The following is a 23172-nucleotide window of genomic DNA, read 5'->3' as shown; positions in this document are numbered from 1 at the left end:
TTTTTGTGTGTTTTATGTAGGCTACTTTATCTTATTAAATATTACAGGCACTATGCCAAAAGCACTTCAGTGTAGCCTGTATTCAGTATATTGTCTACAATAAAATGAAATACCGGTAACCAGCCTCAATAACATGTGTTTAATGTCAAATATTTATACACATAATGAGCTCTGTCCATTAATTGGGAACGTGACTAGTTTTTCACTGCGGTAAGAAATTGTCATCAATACTGTCACAGCCCTACTACAAATACTTCTGGCTCCAAAAAACCAAGGCAGTGGCTAAAATGCCAAACCCGAGGCTTCAAAACTGGGGTCCACAAACCGTCACACTCATACATTCTTTTACAGTGTAATACGTATCCACGTATCGTATCCACCCAGAGAAAGTCAACCTTTCAACATTTTGGGAGAGGACAGAGACAACTTCCCACTTTTCTAGTCTCATTGATCAATGGACTGCTCTTACTTGCTGGTAGTTGAGGAATTGTTGGACGAAGTCATCAGGTTCCTCTGTGCTGCTGCAAGACGGAAGAGACCAAACACACAGTCAAACCCCACTTGTGCAAAAATTACTTACAAGCTATACCATTCAGTCAAGATAGCATTTTATTATTGTGTACATCTGTTAGCGTTCTGTATTCACATGAGTGCTATCACATTCCACACCACAGAGAAATGAGGAAGCATTACAAAAACTGATGCTCACCCTTTAAAAGCACATTCGTCTTTGATCTGATCGAAAATCTGATTTTTAAAGAGAATAACAATGAGAATGCTGTAAAACAAACTACACGTACAATAGAATAGATTAGGTATACTTTAATGAGATAAAGTCAGACTCACTTCTTCCTGTTCTTTAAACATGATACCGTGGTATATTTTAATAAATTCGTCAAAGTTCGCCTGTTCCTTCAACTCTAATCTAGCGTCCTGTGAAAGCAAAAGGAGAAAACACTATTGGATAGTGGATAACCAAATGAATGGTCCAACTATGTGAACTCTATATTTGTATGTACTGTATATGCATAGTGAGGATGAGGATATAGAAGATGATGTATACCGAGACAACCTTCAGGAGGACGCTATTGCTGGGCACCTGGTAGTTGAGCTGGGCGAGGAGAGACTTCAGATGATTTCTGGAGATGCTGGGGAGGATGGGGAGAACACGCATTCAGCAGCAGTGGAATTATTGCAGCAGTGAGCCTGATTACTGTAGGTCTTTGTCGCTGTTTACTTCTTTACAGTGTTACACAATATGATTTTGTGTCAATAACTTACAGGCTTTGTATAAGTGTGACTGAAAGTGACTGACCAGTGGCGTAGAGGTGAAAGAAAGGGCAAGAAGGAGAGGAAGTCTGTACCTGTCCGTTTTGATCTGGTCTGGTGTAGAAAATACCTGCTTCCTCAACCAACTGAAAAATAATACAGTAAGAGCTCAAGTAATTACAAGAGTGTTTGCTTTATAATGTGTTGTGTGTGTGTGTGTGTGTGTGTGTGTGTGTGTGTGTGTGTGTGTGTGTGTGTGTGTGTGTATGTGTGCGTGCGTGAATGCGCGCGTGCATACCTTTTTATGATATCTGGAGTGGAGGCCACCAGCGTGTCTTTCCACAGTAAATTTAATCCTTTCAGCCATTTGTCTGCAACCTTTTTAGAATCAGCTACAAATGTGCAGAAATAATAATAAATACAGTATAGCAGCAAGCAGCAATACCAGGGGTTCAAGCCCCTGGGGTTCAAGGGGTTGGGTCTAATTTCAGGGATTGGCCCAGTGGAAAAGATGGTTAAAAAACAGGAAATGAGGTGTTGGTAATATCGCCAAACTTTGGTAGATTGGTGAAATTTTTTGTTTCTGAGTCGTGGGTGAGTTTTCTACTGTAGCCTAGGTGCAAAACTTTGTTAATGTGGGCCTTAGGGTTTCTGAGATATACACAGTTTTATGGAAGGAAAAGAAGAAGAAGAATAAGAAAGAAACATAGCAAATACAATAGAAAAAACACGCACTTCACTAGGCTGGTGTGGCTCACACCAGATGTGGAACAGAACCCACTTTCTTTTAGTGCCAATGTTAATGTATTGGAATGAACACACCATGGACCAAATTTGTATCATATCACCACAGAAGCATAACTTACGCCAGAGACAGTTTACTCAGAGAAATTATGCCGGCCCCATTTTTTTTTTTTTTTTTTTTTTTTTTACAAATGTAATTAAAAATATTTTGCAGTGCACTATGTTCCTTTCTTGTTTGGGAATGTTTCGGGAAATGATTGCATTATTGATATACTGAAAATGTAGCCTATTTAAATAGAATGATCAACAATAACAATCAAGGAAGTTACATGCTTGTATTGGTTGTGTTGAACCAACCATCAACCAATACGAATTGTTTAATCTGGCAATAAAGAAATGTGAACTTGACATGCTATTTTAATAGCCTACTCAAAAATGCACCTCCCACTATACAGCAAAGAGAGGAGTCAATGTTTCTTGATATAATCATTGCCATTCACATCAGAATAATTAGTCTAGTCATTAAAGTGTAACTAACCCCCAAAACACTTTTTTCAGCTTTTAACCAATATATATGACTTTGGGGGTGATGTGTGAAGAATTCTGGTCAAAATTTCCACATTTGACACCAAACTGTTGCCATTTTACCATTTGTATCATTTTTCAGCAGCATACCTGGCATAAGCGCCCTCTAAGGGTGGAACACTGCTTTTTTTGCCCTCAAATGAATGGGAGATTTGGTACAACCTGACGTCAGGTTGTCCGCAAAGACTATGGGATTTCAAGATAGTTACTCCCCTACTCCCCCTGTACCCTTTCGGCTCCTCACAACTCCAAGCCTATTCCCATGATGTCACTTGACCTGTTAATCACCTGTAAATTGATTACAATCGCCTGTTATTTTCCTACCAACTCCTATGTAACACAATACTATCAATAAACGCCACTATAATCATAAAAGGAACGACATGGCCATCATATCATCAATCATAAGCACTTTCTCCCGGCCAGTGAAGCGGGAGAGTCAATCTGCTCTCATGCACATGCACGGAGCCCCAAGCTCCGGGGGGCGCGCAGCAGCAGCAGCACGTTAAAAAAGACTCTCTCGCGGCCAGTCAGGCGGGAGAGAGTCTGCTCTCATGCACATGCACAAGCCCCAAGCGGGGGCGCCCGCAGCAGCAGCAGCAGTGCTCTGCCTCATGGCCGAAGCAGGGGGCTTTTGCATGGGATGAGAAGTTCAGTCTGACATTTCCGCAAACAAATCTCATCGCAGTTTAGCGCACATGTAAAATATAACGCTATACTACGACGTGACAACGCTGCTCTAAACACATCGGCTACTAAAATATATTTCCCTGCATCTCATACTGAGAGATTAGATCGGTATTGAGTTTGGACAGACTGAATCCTCCTGGTCCCATGCAGGAGCCTGTTTCGCCAGCCAGGGTCTGGGAGGAGGGAGGAGGCGCAGCCTGCAACTGCACTGAGAGGAAAACTTTTGCACAACTTTTAACAAGAATCACGAAGAGCCCCCAAACTAAAAATTAAAAAGGGACTTCATGGCAAGTTGGACGAGGGAATGACGTGGAGAAATCTCGCATTGTGTTACCCCAGAGCGGGGGGTTTGTCCTATTGTGCGGTGTGCTGCGGTAACGAGCCTCGCCTCACTTTGCTCTTAGTGATAGACGCCACATACACACACATGGAGAAAAATAATTAAATTTCTAGTTCGCCACTGAATTACCAAATTTATATAACTTTCAACCATTTTAAGCAACGCTGTTTCCATACAGACCACCAGCGTTGGCTAGTTGTTGATATTTATAAAGATATTGCCCCTCTCAAATAAATTATTTTTGAGGCGGTGGGCAAACTGTAATGGCGTCGATTTCCGAAAAAAAATCCTGACTTGAACACAGCCAAAGAGTATAGTATAGACAAGAGCATATGTCATTTCTTGGTTTTTTCCATAGGTATTTTCAAATCACTGTTCTGATACATATCTGGGGGGTTAGTCCCCCTTTAAGTTTGCTGATAATATTTCTATCATGTTAAGTCTGTGTCATGTTAACTGGTGTATTCAGAGCAAATAGGGAGATATAGAGCATTATCATCATGCAAATTTATCTCCCTCTTTGCTCTGAATGAGTGAGAAAAGGAGAAAATACTGAATAATTACATCACAACAGTATCCTAATGTTAATTTAAAATGAGATATTCCTCTAAATATGTAAAAAAAAAAGTAAAAAAAAAAACGTAAAATCTTTTTTTAAGAGGGTCCCTTCCTCCCAGCACCCCCTGCTTAAAGTGACTTTCAGCGGCCCTAGCCGGCAGTGTTGGTGCCGGAGTTTCACGGAGGGGTTCGGACCTGCCAGAGCTGCTGGGTGGTCGACATTACCCTGACCATCAGCACGAGTCCTGCTTTGTCTGCATGGGGCGCAGGCCCGCCGACCTCACCCTCACCGCTCAAGCTTCTTGTCTGTGTTGCCGGGCACTTGAGTAGCTCCGGAGGCGACTCGGTTTTTGGGATGACGACCTTGAAACGGAGCCTCTTGCTTCTGCCGCGACGGTGCCGCTGCCTGGCACACTTTCCCGTCCTACCCCCTCCCCGATGGGAGGCTTGGAGTCCTGTGACGACAGGCCGGCAGTTTTCTCCCTCTTCTGCCCCCTCCACCATCCGAGTGATAGCAGCCCTCTCTACAGTGGTCCGGCGCAGAGGCGTCGTCAGCCCTGGGCTTCCGGGTCTAGAGCCCCGGATGTTTCTTTCCTAGCCCCGGAGGTTATGAACAGCCTCTCAAGTCAGTGCTTGCAGCGAAACCCCCCTCTTTCCCCCGTCAAGTTGGTTTTTCCCATGATGACGCATCATGGAAGAAACCAACTCAGTCAGAGTGTACGAACCCCCCCAGTAACTCCTGTGACGGTATTTTATTAAGGTACACGCTTCCTGTAAACCTAAATTCTGATGGTGCCGTTTTTGTATCATATGGTACTTTTATTTTGAAACTTAGAGCGGACGTAGTGATGGTGTATCTACGCTACTTGATGTAAGGTGTGCTCACCGGCTGGAAGTGAATTGACATGAAACAGACGGTCGCAAAACACATGTCGCTCTTCAACCTACGGTTCTTTATCTAATCAAAAGCGCCTAGCTGGAATTGGGAACAAGGTATTGTTTGTTGTAATGGTTTAATGAAGCAGTGATGTGTGGTTTTGTTTAATGTAACTGTGAAGTGAAGGCATTGTTATTGTGACAGTCATGCTAACGTTAGCTTCTATAGACATTGGAGTGGATGGCTGTGGCTTCATGCTGATGCTAGCGTTGTAGCTTGTATGGTTAATAATATTCTGTGTGAAGATATTTTCTAAGATAAATGGGCCTTGAGCATCAAGGCCCATTTATCTCAGAAAATATCTTCACAACTAAACAACTAAATAACATAAGATAATTTCATAGTTGTAGCTACTGTGATGCTGTGCATGTTGGTGTCATTTGTTTGAATAATTTCATAGTGAGATGATGAGCTCGTGTGGAGAGGAGGTGGTGAGGAGTGAAGCAGAAACATTATGTAATGACACACTATGACAATAGTAACTGATAATTTGGTCCTGCATAGCCTACTGATATTTTCTGTTTTTTTTCTCATCTCAGCCTGAGGGGAGTGGAGCAGAGCAAAACAAAGGACACCAGACCACAGCAGAGGAGAGGAGAGGAGAGCAGAGTTGAGGAGACCAGACCAGAGGATGAGGAGGGGAGGTGGTGAGAACTTCTTGTAAGTGAAAGAGGCTAATGCTGACATTTATCAATTCATGAATTTGCAAGTGGACTCCTGCCAGAACCCTATCAAGGACCTCTGGTGGTCCCTGGACCTCACTTTGAGACCCACTAATCTTGTTCTTCTGTATTCATCTCAAATGACTCACAACATGGGTATTTACGGATTGGAAAAACCAATATTTTTTAAGATATACCCCCCCTGCCCGCCGGGTTACCTGGCTAAAGCCCCCAATGTCTTCAGGACCTAGAAACGCCCCTGGTCCGGCGCTCTGCCAGATTGAGACAGAGGGAGTCCCCTCTTCCTCCTACCCCTCCAGCCCCCGTCCGAATCCTCCGAGAGAGACAAGGAAGTTGGCCAACCTCCGCTGGTTCAACGCCGCCCGCCGCTAACTTGGGCTCGGCCAGGCGGCCTTCTTGCCGCCAGTAGACGGAGAGATACCAGAGGAAACTAGACGTGATGGATGCAGAAAACATGAAGCTTCTTCTCGGCTGAGTAATCAAGGGCCCTTCTAAGGACCACACACCTTTTCCACCTAAAGAGCTTTCCCTCTCAGGCGGTATGCCCCCGCTTCCATTGAACGGCAGGTGATACCCCCAGTTCATGTTTCCACAAGCACTCATACTAAGTTAGCCACGGCCGCTAACACCGGCTCGTTTGTTATCCAGGTTAAGACTCCCTGCCTGAGTTTAAAAAGCATCCTCAGCGTGGCCCCCGAGCCAACGTTTCCCCCCGCTGCGATGAGAGTGGCAGGGAATTCGTTCCACATCTCCCTCCGGCCCCATACGCCCAGGGTTTGAGTCCAAACCTAATGCTGAATGTGGGTCTATCACATGAGTATCTACCACCGCTCTCAACTCTAGTGGGCGGCTAGAACGGCCCGAATGTTTACCCAGCCCACACACCCAGGACAGGAGTCCGGGAAAGCGGGGTAAAGCTTAAAAAAAAGCTGCAGAAATTGCTTGCCGTGTATCCCCTCTTGCCCCTGCAAAGGAGAAACACTGCCCCTTTTCCCCACTCCCTTCTGTGTCTGGTTCAAAACAACGTATGTTTTGACGACATAAAGGTAAAATCTTCTACGGCGCTGGCGTGAGGCTACACTCCCTCCCGTTATCGGTGGCCCCGTCCTGCCTCTCTATCAGAGGGGATGGGAGTGCAGCAACCCTGCTGCCTAACCCCTCCTTCATCCCTAAATCAGTGTTTCCTAAGTTGTAGAAAATTGAAGTTCCATTGGCATTTCCTAATCAATAAGCTATAAGCTATAATTGCATACACATAATTAATGCTATGAGTTATTAGTCATAAGACATCTCACAAATGCATATTTGCACTATGCAGAGACACATAACTAGCTTATCAAGCACGAGATTTCTCCCCTTTGCTCTGGCCTTCAGAAACTCAGCATGACAATGACCATAAGACAGGAATGCTTGCTGATAACAGTCTCCAGTCAGACTGCAGCAGCGCACATACATTCCTCTCCCCCCTCCTTTTTGCCTTTCCTCTTTCCTGCCTTGCAGTATAAAGCGTATGTCAAACTGTCAGTCATCGCTGAATATTTGGACTCTGTACATTGATCACATGGTACATTGAGATTCAGTCCTCCTATAATGCAGTTTATAGGAGAATGTTATGGCTTTAAATATACTTTCATAAGACATCTTTCTGGCTCTTGGTTTCATTCAATTTGGTTTATATAAGCTGTTATAATTATTATATAGCGGATGAGGAGTGGTGAAATTCCATTCTATAACAACTATGTGTGAAATAATATTTAAAAACTATAAAAAAGAGCACATTTTAACCATAATTGTTTGTTTTCTTTCAGAAATGCGCCAACTATTGTATGCTTCAACCACCTCCGTGGATAGTGGGGGTCGCGAGCCTCTGGCACCGTTATTTTGGTAGTTGGGGGCTGAAAAGTTTGGGAACCCTTGCCCTAAATTACTGTGCAGCTCTTTCCGATCAAGAGCTATCTCCATGGAGGGATTCTTCCCCCCTCCACATAGGGACGCCTCAGGCCTCCTGGGCATCAGCTGGCCCTTTTATCCGCTTCTATCTGAGAGATGTTTCAGAGTCCTCCCTGACTCATTCGGTCCTAGGTGCACGAGATAACAGGTAATTAATTCCCTGTCTCTCTCCCTAAACCCTGGGAAATAAGCTGGTGCATAGGATAGCCTATATGCTAGGAGGTACGGTGGTGCAGTGGTTAGCACTATCGCCTCACAGCTCGAAGGTCGTGGGTTCGATTCCCACCTGGGGACGAGGTGAGCGCTGAAGGAATGCGTGCCCGTCCACACACCGCATGTCCTCGAGTGCCCACCGCCCGGGTGGGGTCGGCAAAATGGCCTTTCTGTGTGGAGTTTGCATGTTCTCCCCGTGCCTCCCGGGGGTCTCCTTCATATAGGAACCCCCTTCACAAAAACATGCAACATCCTGGTTGCTAATGTGGTTCCTCCTCTGATCGTTAAGGGCGCCTGTTCAGAGGGAGGGGAACTGGATGGAATAGCGTGAACCTCCCACGTGCTATGTCCTACCGGTGAAGCTTCCTCTGGCAGGTGAAAAGAAGCGGCTGACTGACTGCCCATGTCTCGGAGGAAGCATGGAATCAGTCTCGGCTCTCCCCAGATCGGCAGAGGATGGAGTAGCAACCAGGATTGAGCACTAAACGGGGGATAAAAATGGGATAAAAAAATCGGGGGGGGGGGGGGGGATGTCTTATTTTTATAAAAAAAAAAAAAAAAGGATAGCCTATATGCTTTCCTTAGCCCGCTATATGGACCCCTGAGAGGGGTTCCCTTCCCAGGCTACAATTGTTTGCTCCCGAGACAAGGTTCCCTTGGAGTAAACATTTACACGTGTGCAATAACATTTCAATATCTCGGAGGAAGAATTCCTACCTTAGGCCTGATGGGCAGAAGTGTTCACACACATTTCACCCTAAATATGTTACACACACCTGCCCCTATATTGATCAAGGTCATCCCTTCACAAGCTTGTGAGACGGTGGCCACACACTCAATATCATAATATAGGCGCAAGCGGCAATACCATGTGATGTCATCAGGTAATTGTGGTACCTGATGACATCACAATCGAGCAATTGTATGACATCATTTCCAATTGAATAACATAACTTCAGATGCTTTTTTACACAAGTTGGATTCGTCCAGGTCAACTGTTGACCTACAGGTGACTACACATTTTTTTCTACAAGAGATCGCTTTACCCAGATCAACTGCTGAACTACTTGTGATGACACTTTTTTACACCAGATGGATTCGCCCAGGTCAACTTCTGACCTACAGGTGACTACACTCTCTTACACAAGGTGCATATTAGCCCATGTCAACTACTGACCTCCAGGGGCCGGTTGCACCAACTGGTCTTAACTATGCCTGGTCGTAACTCCTACGTCGGTCTTTAAGACCAGTCTTTACAGTGGACTTACGCCTGTTGCACCAACAGGGCTTACATCTGGTCTTAACTACGCCGGTCGTAGCGATGCGCGTCCATGTGAAAGCATGCCCATTGGAATATGCGGCACGCAACCTGTTTAGAAGAGTGTGCCGACGTCAAATGACGCTCCGCTGATGGGTAATCGGCTGTAATAGTGTGGCTAAAGCTAGCGGCTAACTGTTACTTGTCGTTACTTTACATGGCAGTAAAACACCACTGAATGACCAAATTATTTTAACTTTTAACCATTTCGATTTCCACTTTCCATACGGACCCCCAGCATTGGTTAGTTGTTTATAACGTGACTATATTTATAACGTTTATAACGTACTCCGGTTTCCAGTTTATAACTCGGGTCTGAATACAGCCAGAGTGCTGAGGGGTTGTAGCTATTGCGCGACACACAGGTGAAAACCGTCTATACTGCACCCATGACTACACCTTACGCCTGCTCTGGACTAGGCGTAATATTTACGACCGGTCTTACGGCGGGTTCACACACACGCCTAGAGCGACACTTTAAGCAACGCCTAAGCAACGCATAAAATGTAGGCGTCCTTGTTAACAGAAGAGAGCGTTCACACATACCGCTGCCACGCTGCGCTGAAGCCACGCTCGCGCTGCGCCTACGCTGCAAAAATAAAATATCGCTGTAATACCTGCCGTGGGCGGATTTTTATTTAATTTTATTTTCCTAGATCATCTAGTAACAACCAATATGTAGATTATGCCAGATTTCAGATCTCTACGATGTAACAACTCACTCATAGTCAGCAAAGTAAAATATTGGACCCATTTTTCACAAGCCATATCTTCAGAAAATTCGGACACTTAATGGGATTTTTCAGACAGACAAATCAGAAGAAAATTACTTGAGAGTGTGTCTCAGCAACACACTCTTGTGAGATTTGGCAACAGAGCTAACGTTAGCAGGTAACAATTAGGGCTGTCACGATTCCTCGAGTACCTCGAATAACTTGAATAATTAAAATGATCGAGGCCAAAATGATTCGCCTCGACACGGCATTTGAGAGTAGAGACTGTGTTTCTCACGGACGCTTACTGGTGTGGCACAGCGCTCTTCCGGTGTAAACACGCGAGGACACATGATCGCAGACAGACCAGAGACGGACCCCGCAAAATGGAACGAGGCGGCGGAGAAAGCAGACAGGAGGAGCCGGGAAGGGAAGAACCAGGGCCGACAAAGCGACCGAAACTGTCTAAGTGTGGGACCATTTCACGCTGAAAAAGGACACAAACTCAGTGGTGTGCAAGACGATATTGCATATCACAACAGTACCTGCTGATGGCGGCTGATGCTGGCTCTCCATCCCTTCTGGTCCTCCTGGATCTGACTGCAGCGTTTGACACCGTTGACCATAACATTCTCCTCAACCGCCTCCACTGCATCGGTCTCTCTGACTCTGCTCTACACTGGTTCCAGTCCTACCTGTCTGGCAGAACCGAGTATGTCGCCCTGGGGGACGCAAAGTCCCGGACGCACTCTGTCATCTGTGGAGTCCCCCAGGGGTCAGTTCTCGGACCCATCTTATTTATTCTGTATATGCTCTCCCTCGGTAGTGTCATCAGCCGGCATGGAATTTCATTCCACTGCTACGCTGATGACACGCAGCTCTACCTTAAAACTGTCCCAAACCCCTCTGCATCTTCATCATCTCTCACCACCTGCCTTGAGGAGATAAGGGCGTGGATGAAAGACAACTTCCTGCAGCTAAACGGATCCAAAACTGAAACCATTCTAGTTGGCACCCCCCACCAGGTCCAGTCATCCCCCATAACCCACATCACTCTCTGGCCAAACCATCCCCCTCTCCTCATCAGTCATCAACCTGGGCGTTAGGTTCGACCCTCACCTGTCATTTGACGCTCACATCAAACACCTGTGCAAAACATCCTTCTACCACCTCAAGAATATCGCAAAACTCCGTCCCACACTCAGCCTGCCAGACGCTGAGAAACTCGTCCACGCCTTTGTCTCCTCAAGGCTGGACTATTGCAACGCGCTCCTCATCGGGATCCCCAGCAAGAGCCTCCAGAAGCTCCAACACATTCAAAACTCTGCTGCGAGGATCCTGATGAGAGTACGAAAGTACGACCACATAACCCCCATCCTCCACTCCCTTCACTGGCTCCCTGTTTCCTCCAGAATCGATTTCAAAATCGCTCTGCTGACACATCAATGTATCCACGGACATGCCCCCCCATACCTCAAGGAACTCCTCATAAATCAAACCTCCTCCCGCAACCTCCGCTCAAATAACAATCACCTCCTCCATCCCCCGAGAACCAAGCTCCGCACCATGGGAGATCGGGCCTTCTGCTCTGCCGCTCCCCGTCTGTGGAACACTCTTCCCGACCACCTAAGAGCTCCACAGACGGTGGATGCTTTTAAAAAGGGACTGAAAACCTTCCTTTTTAATAAAGCCTTTTAGTTTTGTGCTTTCCTTAGTTTTTTAGGCTTTTATGTTATTTTTTTTATGTTCTTTTTAATGCTCTTTTAATCTTTTATTTATTTATTTTTATTCTCCTTTAATTTTTTATTCTTTTAATTATTTTATCCTATTTTTATTTTATTTTTACTCTGTAGCACTTTGGGATTTTGTCCAAAATGAAAAGTGCATTAGAAATACAATTTATTATTATTTTATTATTACCTCGTCAATGCTTCAGCACCTGAACCGTAAACATCCAGTCTACGCATCCACCAGCGCATCTACGTCCAGCGGAGCAAGGTAACGTTACTAACGTAACGTTAACTATACACAACCAGTTAGAGCCTGGCCCGGCAAAACAAGAGTAACATAAACAGATGGAGTTAAAATATGTCAGGCCGTGGATTTGTACACGGGAGATAAAGCTGCAGCAGACAGTAGTTCTGGTTATGGGTAGCGGTAGCTGGCTGTCATGAATGGTATCAAATTAGCATCTACATCGCGTTAGCTAACGCTAACGTTAGCTTACGCGCTAACGTTAATATCTTCATACTTGACAATCTTGCTAACATTATGCTATCTGTTAGACCATCTATAGCAGCTACCCGAATAACATTACACATCTATGGTTTAAACAGTCTTTGCTTCCTTTATCAAACCAACAGCAGCTAACTATAGCTGCATAATCAACACCTAGCCTTGGACCAAGACGTTCATTGCATTAAAACAACATAATGCAATACACACAACAGAATAAGCACACCAAAGACCAGTGGTATAAGGGAAAACAAGTAACAAGCATAGAACAATTATAATAAGCTGAAAATGCAAATGGATCAAGTTACATTAAAAAGCCATAAGTGAATAGTATGGACAAACAGATGACTAAATAAAGGGTTATCATTTAATGACAACAATAGCCAATGAGCTGCATTGAGCCTCTCTCATGAGAATACTTTGAATTGAATTCAACTTAATTGTAACCGGTCAGAGATTAATAGAGTCGTATGAAATACATTCTATATCGCTCTGCATTGAATTTTAATTGTGCCCCTAAAATTCTTCATGTGCTTTTTATGTGCAATTAGTATTATTGATAAATTTATATCGTGATAAATATCGACATCGATCGATATAAGAAAACATATCGTGATAAAAAAAATTGCCATATCGCCCAGGCCTAATTCAACTAGATTTTCTTAATATCACGTTTTTTTCTGAATTTTTTCCTCCTCCAATTTTCTCATCCCAATTGTACTTGGCATATAGAGTGCCAAAGTCATGCCCACTTCCAGGTTGGGCATAAGAGCCAAGGGATTTCATCTCCCATATATTATATTTATATTTTCCCATAGACATTTCGTAAAATGCTTATAAAAATAGTTTTACTTGGTCAAACCAAGCAAATCAGCTTTTTTTTTTAAAGTTTTGGTCCGAGTGAAATGTTATATAGTCTCTTGTGAGGGGGAGGAGTAAACTGTCTCAGAGAGGGGGTTGAGGTGACCACACCCATTTAGGAGACCGGAAGAGTATACCATTTCATACTATTGGCAGAGCCTGTAATGCAGCATCTCACTACACGTCTGTTCCACTTCTGGTCTGAACCAAACCTGAGATCCATATATTGGTTTGTTGAATTGTATCATCATGATGGTCTAAATACGGAGTTTCTTGAGACAAAAATGATAATTTTTTTTACATATCAGGCTTAATGCTAATCTGTTAAGGCCTACACTTCACCTAACACATTTATGAAAAGTTCTGACTGACCAAAGGTAATGGAATAATGTAATTTAACCACAAGGCTAATAATGACATATGAAACCACACAGTGTCCCCTCACCTCGTAGACTCAGGGTGTTCAGGACAAACTGGGAGCCATAGAAGATAGTGAAGCAGGTAGTATCATCATCAGCTTCATTGACCTTGTAGCCTTGGAAATCCTTGGATTTTCGCCCTGAACGGATCTCTCTGATCTCAAACAGGTCCACTGAAACAAGAGCAAGAAAGTTTTCTTGTGGCTGATATTTTAAAAGGAAACGCCCAGCTTCTTAATTTTCTATTTGTTGAAACACATCTGTCTGGGACTAAGGGGATACAAAGAGTACTTTGTACAACACCGTATGGCAGAGGATTTTACAGTAATTCCATCTGAATCATCCCACATTTGCAGCTGCAGTAGCACAAAAGCCTCTTGATAAACAGGAAATGTCAGTAATGTATAATGAATGCAAGTCATATAGTTGGTGCTTCCCCCCACACTATTCAGCTTTCATTCTCGGTAGACATTTCATACCAACACACTGATAATAGCATGTTAAAACAGTCACACACAGTGGGCTTTATTCTCCCCCTGGCCTTAGGCGCAAACTGGCCTTAAACACAAAAAAACACGCTTTGCGCCTGCCTACCACTGACTCCGGAAGATAGCGTCATGTTTTTCCGCCCTGAAATGCGCTTTACGCTGAAGAGGCGTGGCGCAGTGCCAGAATAGGCCAGAATGGGCGTTTCGGCCTTAAATACCAATGGCCACAGTTGTGAATAATTCTACGCTTAAAAAGGCGTGGTTAAATGGTTAGCGCCGGCACATTCTGGCCTTTAGCGTCAAGGAAAAAGGGAATGTGCATGACCACGCCCACTAATAGCGCTGGGCCAAGCCATAAACGCAAATTTAAGGCCAGGGGGAGAATAGAGCCCAATATCTCTAAATGGAAGCTAAACCCTGTTGTAGCGGCTTTTACATCACAAATGTCGAGTGCCATCATGGAAGTTTATCAAAGTTTGTCTGTGTAAATAATGGCTAAATAGTAATAAAATAACATGCAAACTGCCATGTCTGTCTCTCTGTCTGTCCTTCGTGTATCTGGAGAACTGTTGGTTTGATCGACTTCAAACTCGGGGAGTGCGCGCTTAGGGGGACCTGACCGAGTGAGTGCAGTGCAAGAAAAAAATTAAAGGGGGACTTACCACCCAGATTTCTGGCAAAACAGCATGCTGCTTGATTTAAAAAGAAAGGCAGCAGATTCCACCCGCTAGTTTGTTCCCATGCAAATGACTGCAGGCGCAGTCAATTTGTTAAGTTATATTAGAGCTACAATATCGTTATAAATATCACCAACGAGCCAACGCTGGTGGGCTGGATGGGAACAGCGTGTCCAAATGGTTGAAAGTTATATCAAATTGGTCATTCAGTGGCATTTTACTGCCATGTAACTAACGTTAGCCCACAGGTAACAGCTAGCATTAGCCACAGTACCAGAGCGGATCATGATTACCCACAATGCCTTACATTGCCACCGCTCTATTAGCCAGGAAGGGGGCTCGTGCTACATTTGAATGCATAAAATAAAGCTGATAATATAATTTGATTCTTTAAACATCTTACCCTTTCAAAGTACATCACAAACAGACAGCGCTGCTGCTATTACTGTATATGACTCTGGCATTAGCTAATGATCACATGAGTGGGAAAGTGTTAGGCATACTGGGAGTATTTACGTGCGGATACTTGATGGCCAAGACACACTTGGTAAACTGGGGTATTGGTAACTAGGAACGCTGTAGCACTTGATAAGCTGAGTCTGCAAGGTTCTAAGATGGGAACTGTTGCAGAAGGTTACCGTGAGATTAATCTATGGACAACTGCAGAGGACTAGCAGAGCCAACTCTTATATGTCCCAAATATGACATCACATTGTGTTATGACATCATCATCAGTGAGACCATCAAAGATGATCATGAATTATGACATCATCACTGTCGACATCCCAATGATGACATCCTAACAGCGTCCAGTATGTAGTCAGATAGTGATGTAATCATGACATTATCTAACAGTTGGTATTCATGAGATGTAGGGGTAACACTTTATAATAATGTTCAGTCATAAGTCATAAGCCTTTAGTTAATGATGAACTAACCATTTACAAAACATGAATATACATTTGTAGATGATTAATACATGTTATGTTAACATATACAAATGTGTTGTAAGTCATCTCTAAACTTGTGTTCTTCACCTGTTGAATGTTAAAAATGATGTGTAAATCATTTACAATTAATTTACAAGGCTTTCTGCATCCCCTAATCATTCATGACACATTAATGTGTTACATACAAGGGGTATAGCTCTGTTTGTCAAAATTGAAGCCAATGCGGAAGTGTCCTCTTTGCCTGCAGGGGGCGACCCATTCGTTTGTGGACTTCTGTTTTGAAGCCTCAAGTATGGCCTCAGTAAACACTTTCCTAATGTGTTTATGGTCTCAATTGTTGGTTTCAGACTATGTTGATTGACAGGTCGCTTGTCCACTGATCACACAGCTCGCCGATCACAGACCAATAGCAGGCCGTGCTCTGTGGGAAACCCCTGGACTTGTGTGGAGAGCCAAGATGGCAATGGCCAAAATGCCATACATGAGGCGTCAAAAAACAGAAGTCCACAGACCAATGGGTCGCCCCCTACAGGCCATTCGAAAGAATGCAGGTTTAAGTGCACTTCCACATTGGCTTCCATTTTGACAGAGCTACCACCGCCTTGCATTTATGTGTGATGAATGGTTTACACTAGTTAAGGGGATGCAGAAAGCCTTGTAAATGAATTGTAAATGATTTACACATCATTTATAACAGGTGAGGAACACTTCATTTACTAAAAGTGTATAGATTACTTACAACGCATTTGTGATATGTTAACATAGCATTTATTAATCATCTATAAATGTATATTCATGTTTTGTAAGTGATCATCATGAATTAGTTCATCATTAACTAAAGGCTTATAAATGACTTATGAATGAACGTTATTATAAAGTGTTACCGATGTAGGTATGACATCACCTAACAGAAAGGGGGTATACGGGACGTAACGGTGAACCAAATTGGCCATTTTTGAGGGCCAAAGAAAAGCAGGTTTGAACCGGTTTGAACCCATAAAGAGCACTCTCGCTGCCTGAAAATGATAGTGTGTAGAATTCTAATTCTAATTCTGACCAGAATTCTTCACATACCACCTCAAAAGCAATATATATTGGTTAAAAGCTGAAAAAAATTGTTTTAGAGGTTAGTTACCCTTTAAAGAAATACGCCCAGGGAACTACAGCGATATTTTACATTTTCATTGTGACATCATCAGTGATGTCAAGGCTGATGTAGGGTGCTTTCACATTGGCGCCCCAGTACTGTTCCCGAGCACACTTTGTCCCCAAATTGACCCCAGTTTCGGTACATTTGATGAGTGTGAACGTTGCGTTCGGGGATCCGTGACAGGATCCACTTAAAAAGGTGGTCTGGGGAGCGCTTTGGCGTGCCTGGGCATGGGACACTTGCGAGTGTGAAAGCCAACCGTTCCGAACCACAGACAGCACACGGAGCAAGGATACACTGCAGGCATAGTTGATGCCTGCAGTGCATAGTGCACTCTGTTCCGTTTCCGAGCGCGGAAGAAATGTTGTAATGTGAAAGCTGATCAGCAGGGGAGAGGGGAGGGGGGGCAATCGTTCCCGGGTGCGGAACGGAACGGAACGGAACGAAACAATTCCCAGTGTGAAAGCAGCCTATTTTAGACATGTATGTCTGTTTCAACTTCTGTGCCGGCCACAGTTATGTCAGTCATGATGTCACCAATGATGACAGGGATGATGTCATCAGTCACAGCTATGTCAGTCAGCGATGATGTCACCAGGGATGATGCCAGTATAGCCTCTGCCTGTTCTCTGTTCTCTGTTTCAATTTTTGTGCCGGCCACAGCTATGTAATGTCAGTCAGTGATGATGTCATCAGGGATGATGTCATCAGTCAGTGATGATGTCATCAGTGATGTGATCATGCCTGGCAGTGAGGCATCCTTCCTGTGTGAGGCTATTAGGATTTCTGTGATGATGTCATCAGGCATGATGTCATCAGCCACAGCTATGTCATTCAGCGATGATGTCACCAGGGATATTGCAAGTGACGCCTCTGCCTGTTCTCTGTTTCAATTTTTGTGCGGGCCACAGCTATGTCAGTCAGTGATGATGTCACCACGGATGATGTCATCAGGGATGATGTCATCAGTCAGTGATGATGTTCTCTGTCTGTCTGTCTGTCTGTCTGTCTGTCTGTCTGTGTCTGTTTCAATTTTGTGCCGGCCACAGCTATGTCAGTCAGTGATGATGTCACCAGTGATTATGTCATCAGGGATGATGTCATCAGTCAGTCATGATGTCATCAGTGATGTGATCATGCCTGATGACATCAGTGATGTCATCCTTCCTGGGTGAGGCTATTATAAGTTCTGTGATGATGTCTGTTTGTTCAACTTCTGTGCCGGCCACAGCTATGTCAGTCACTGATGATATCACCAGAGATGATACCAGTGTGGTCTGTTCTCTGTTCCAATTTTTGTGCCGGCCACAGCTATGTCAGTCAGTGATGATGTCACCAATGATGACAGGGATGATGTCATCAGCCACAGTTATGGCAGTCGCCCGCCCTGCAGCTCGCCGAGCTGACCCTCGCATACGCAGCTCAGCCCTCCCGCAGCTCGGCTGCTGTGTGTGCTGTGTGGCCTCGCCTGCCCTATTGGCCCTCTCTCTCTCCCTCAGTCTCTCTCCCATCCTGGGCCAATAAGTCACACAAAAAGACACCAGCAGTCCTTCTTACCAAGAGCTTACAGGCTGTGCTCACATTGTCCATCCTTTTAGTTATATCCTCCCTGTAGACATTTTATTGTTATCATATTTATTCTTGTCTGTTTTCTAACTTGTAAAAAAACATCTCATTTCATCTTGTGATGCAACAATGTTTTTTCTTTAATAAACTTGAAACTTGAAACATCTCTCTCTCCTTCTCCTCTCTCTCCCACTCCCTCTCCTCTCTCCATCTCCCTCAGTCTCTCTCCCCCTCTCTTTCCCTCTCCCTCTCCCTCCCTCTCTCTCGTGTGTGTGTGTGTCACTGATGACATCATCAGTGATGTCACAATCTCACAATGCCTATGTATGACACCACTGATGACATCATCACTGATGACATCACTGAACTATAGCCTCAGCCTTAGGGCAATCAGCCTTAGGGCAATTCACTTCCAAAAAACTTCCAATAAGAGCAGAGTCCCCAATTGCCGCCCAGTCTCCAATAATCGCAGGGGGTCAGAGTCAATTTAGCATAATAAGCGCCGGTCTCCGTTAACCGCCGGGGCGTTTATTAGAATAAATACAATTTTTTTCCCCCCCCCATTACGATATGTTTTTGTGTTGACTGAATTCAGTCACTTACGGTAATGACGTTGTTTTGGAGGAAGTCAGGCGGAAGTCAGTCATGTTCAGAGTTTCTCCCCCTGTCAGACAGTTTTATATTGTATTTCTACATAACCAACATGTTTCAAGTATGCATGCATACCGCATTGTTTAATGCTACGGATTCGTGTAGGCAACGTGCTGGAGACGCTGTCTGGAAGGGAGCGGTGGGCAACTTATGCTAACGTAATGTTACAGTTGTGCCTTGTAAAAGTGCATTTCTCTCAGCGGAACAGCGATCATAAATGCAATATGGATTATACCCATTATACTGGACATGTATTGGAAACTTGGAGTCTACCTATTTGGTAAGTCTGCTTGTTTGTATAGTGCTGCAGTGCTGTTTGGTTAGCGTTAGCTTGGTAGCTAACGTTAGCGTGCCTTCTACAAAAACGTTGCTATGACTTCTTTCCAATGAAACACAAACAACTGAATGTGTGAGCTGTAGGCTAAAGTTACTTGTTTAAAATATGGTATGGCTGTTTGGCAGAGGGAGAAGAGGTGAGCAATGAACTGATACCGTAACGTAGTTGGATGATGATGATGAAGGCTATTAGTTTTCATTCATTCCAGTCCGTTGTTCAAAACTGCCTGTACCTACCCTACTAAGTACTATCTCACTGGTTTACCTAAGCAATTTGATACTTTCCGTTTTTGCAGGAATTCTGTACCAAAAAAGATTGCCTGGGTCAATTTCGTGCAATAAAGAAATAATCGCCACACTCCAATTGCCGCCTGCTCTCCTTTAACCGACGGGGGTCTGAGTCAATTTAGCATAATAAAAGCCTGGGCGTTTATTGGAAGTTTTACGGGATACATAGATAGATACTCACGAGTGCCGTCAGGCTTCTTTCCGCATTCACTTTTTTTCGCCCATACCACCTGGCGGGTTTCTGTGAGGTACTGGAAGATGAACTTCACCGATTCCTTCTGCCGAACCATCGTCATTTCATCGCCGTACACCAGTTCCTCGCCGTTCACCAGTTCCTCGTCCTCCGTTCTCTCCCCCTGCTGATGAGCCATCTCTGCTGCTGTCACAGGAAACAGACGGGATGTTGATCATTCACTAAACGCTAACCCCGCATTCAGGCTGCCAGCACCTTAGTTGATGGTTCGCTCTATTCTGACCGATTGTGCGTGGTGGAGTTTTCAACATGTAATGGTAGCCAGTGGGTAGTGCTGTGCAGTAAGTAAACCTCACGCCCTGAGCCCTCAAGAGACGTTTGAGCAACAGAGGCTAGGGATGAGATAAACTTGAGATTTGGGGGAGTGCGTGTGTGTCCATAGATGTGTGCCATAAGTCCTTGGAGGGTCCATGTGTGTGTGTGTGTGTGTGTAAGTCTGGAGCTCCCCTTGGCTGATAACACAGCGGTTGCTGTGGAGATAGCCTCGTTCTTTCCCAGTTCAAGAGTCAAACAACAGATGTGAGGGGGGGGGTGAATGTGGGGTTCGCTTGTTGCAGTCGAGACTTCAGGAGAGAGTTTGCTGCTAGTGGCCTTGACGGCCGATAGCAGGTGGGGGGAGACCAGATTAGATCAAGATGTTTGGGTTTCCGCGGGAGGAATAGCATTCAACTGCATTCCTCTCTCGGGTCTGTCCGTGGTCCTCAATCCATGGGTTTTAGCCTCCTAGACCCAGAGATACTTTATACACTTAGAGATGCCGCATTACTAGGCTCTGCCAATAGTATGAAAATGGTGTGCTCTTCTTGTCTCCCAAATGGGCGTGGTCAGCTCTCCCCCTGTGTCTGAGACGGTCTGAGATGTTTGGTGTCCACCCGCTATGCCGACCACCCGCAATGCTGACCTTAGGTTTAGGCGTGGGGAGTGGGAGAGGTTAGGTTTAGGGTTAGGGTCTGGGGGAGGTTAGGTTTAGGCGTGGGGGGTGGGAGAGGTTAGGTTTAGGGTTAGGGTCTGAGGGAGGTTAGGTTTAGGCGTGGGGGGAGGTTAGGTTTAGGCGTGGGGGCTGGGAGAGCTTAGCTCCCGCCCGTCCACCGACACGCTGCACGCCCCCTTGCTCAGCTGGTTCTGCTTGTGGGCTATCGGCATTGCGGACTGTCGGCACTGTGGTCTGTCGGCACATAGACGCAGGGCCGCTGGAAGTCACTTTAAGCAGGTGGTGCTGGGCGGAAGGGACTCTCGGTGGGGCCCGTAAGGGCCCCGTTTTTTTTTTAACCTTTTTTTGCCATATTTAGAGGAATATCTCATTTTAAATTAACATTAGGATACTGTTGTGATGTAATTATTCAGTATTTTCTCCTTTTCTCACTCATTCAGAGCAAAGAGGGAGATATATAGCATGATGATAATGCTCTATATCTCCCTTGCTCTGAATACACCAGTTAACATGACACAGACTTAACATGATAGAAATATTATCAGCAAACTTAATGACTAGACTAATTATTCTGATCTGAATGGTATATATCAAGAAACATTGACTCCTCTCTTTGCTGTAGTGGGAGGTGCATTTTTGAGTATAGGCTATTAATAGCATGTCAAGTTCACATTTCTTTATTGCCAGATTAAACAATTCGTATTGGTTGTTGGTTGGTTCAACACAACATGTGCGCGCATGCGCGCTTCTTCTTCTTCTCTAGCCTACAAGCATGTAACTTCCTTGATTGTTATTGTTGATAATTCTATTTAAATAGGCTACATTTTCAGTATATCAATAATGCAATCATTTCCCGAAACATTCTTAAACAAGAAAGGAACATAGTGCACTGCAAAATATTTTTAATTACATTTGTAAAAAAGTTTTTTTTTTTTTTTTTTTTTTTTTTTTTTTATCTAGGGGGTGCTGCAGGTGCTGCAGCACCCCTACTTCCCGCGGCCCTGCATAGACGCGGCACCGAGATGTTTACCTCCTTCAATCGATATAGCCCGTCCTACGAGCTATCACAAGTGCAGCTAAAGGCTATGGCTAGTGATAGCCATGAAGTGCACGGCGTACATCGCAAGTCCGGAAAACCAAGCATGGCTAGGAAGGCTAGCAGCAGGCCAAACGACAGCCCGAAGACATATGACAACAAAGTTTGTAGTGTGGGGGACATCATAACAGACAAACAGAATGCCCAGCAAAGGGGAAACAGTGCTTAAAATGCAGAAAATTCAATCACTTTGCAAGAGCATGTAAATCAAAGTCCCATACAAACAAAACAGGGTACAGAGAGGTACACACTGTTGAGGAAGAGGAAGAAGATTTAAGCTCACAGCTGTTTGTGGACGTTGTCGCAACAGAGAAAGAAGACAAAGACAGTGCGGTAACGCTTTAGAATACAGCCCGCAAATAAGCATGTAGTTATAGTATAACAACGGTATGCTGGCCTCCCTCTTCATGGATAAAGCAGTTTATCCAGCTAGCTAAACAATCAAATATGCCCAGAAAGACTCTCAGACCGAAGGGGTTGCGTTGTCGTTGAGTTTAATGAGAGACATGACTTGACTGTGAAACTGAAACACAAATGATACAAAAATGTCCATAAATAAAGGCTCTCAAAACATACATCTTCATATAACCAACATTATGTTCACAAAAATATATTACAGTACAGTAATTGGATGTATCAGAATACAGATGCCATGAAACAGCATGCACTTTCCATCTACAGGCTTCATACTACAATTACTAACATATGCTTCAACTAAGAAAATAGCAATCACAAAAAGGAACATTATTTATCTTCCAAAATCACAATATCTAATCATAAACTTACGGATATGGCCTTCGACAGCCGCAAAATGCAGAAACAAAGATCCACCAGGGATCTTTGTTCGCGGTCTTCACCAAGACCGCGGCTTCTTGGTGAAGCCGCGGTCTTGCCTGGTGAGAGGCCAACGGGGTACAGGCTTCACACTCTGTCTGTAGTGCCTCTCCCGTCCCCGCGCAGCGCATGCATCTCCTGGCCGATTGTCACATTTGCCCATGTAAACTGTAGGTCATTTAGAGGCACCAGTATTTCATAAACAGTTTAAAAGTTCTGTGGATGGATTTAATTGTAACGTTATGTTATAGCCTACTTCGGCTATAAGCGAAGGACAGATATGCGGTCGCTATGACGACCAGCTGTGGGCGGGGGTGGGCGGGGGCAGATGATCTGCGGTCGAAGCAGAACATCCATCGGGCCGAAACGAGTAGAGCCGACTGGTGACGAGCTGTGCAGGGCAGTAAAATGTGGTGGAAATGAGCCAATCGAGGCCA

The 23172-nt window shown here is 44.5% G+C and overlaps 1 protein-coding gene across 1 annotated transcript in view; it reads right to left on the bottom strand.

The window, feature by feature from the left end:
* LOC310773159 (1-phosphatidylinositol 4,5-bisphosphate phosphodiesterase gamma-2-like) overlaps positions 1 to 19992 on the bottom strand; it is a gene marked incomplete at both ends in the record, with an annotated part of 30409 nt that extends 10417 nt beyond the window's left edge. Inside the window, 8 exons of the mRNA XM_083633069.1 lie at positions 470 to 521; positions 710 to 747; positions 847 to 933; positions 1064 to 1148; positions 1365 to 1415; positions 1568 to 1661; positions 13542 to 13688; positions 19803 to 19992. Of these exons, the coding sequence (XP_083489195.1) occupies positions 470 to 521; positions 710 to 747; positions 847 to 933; positions 1064 to 1148; positions 1365 to 1415; positions 1568 to 1661; positions 13542 to 13688; positions 19803 to 19992 (744 nt within the window). The remainder of the gene's footprint in view (positions 1 to 469; positions 522 to 709; positions 748 to 846; positions 934 to 1063; positions 1149 to 1364; positions 1416 to 1567; positions 1662 to 13541; positions 13689 to 19802) is intronic.
* Between the last annotated feature and the right edge of the window lie 3180 nt (positions 19993 to 23172).

Source organism: Poromitra crassiceps, assembly GCF_964638095.1.
Source record: "Poromitra crassiceps genome assembly, chromosome: 3".
In the NCBI taxonomy this organism is placed as follows: Eukaryota; Metazoa; Chordata; class Actinopteri; order Beryciformes; family Melamphaidae; genus Poromitra; species Poromitra crassiceps.
Note: the sequence above shows the minus strand (reverse complement) of the source record. Positions and strands in the feature narration are given on the sequence as shown.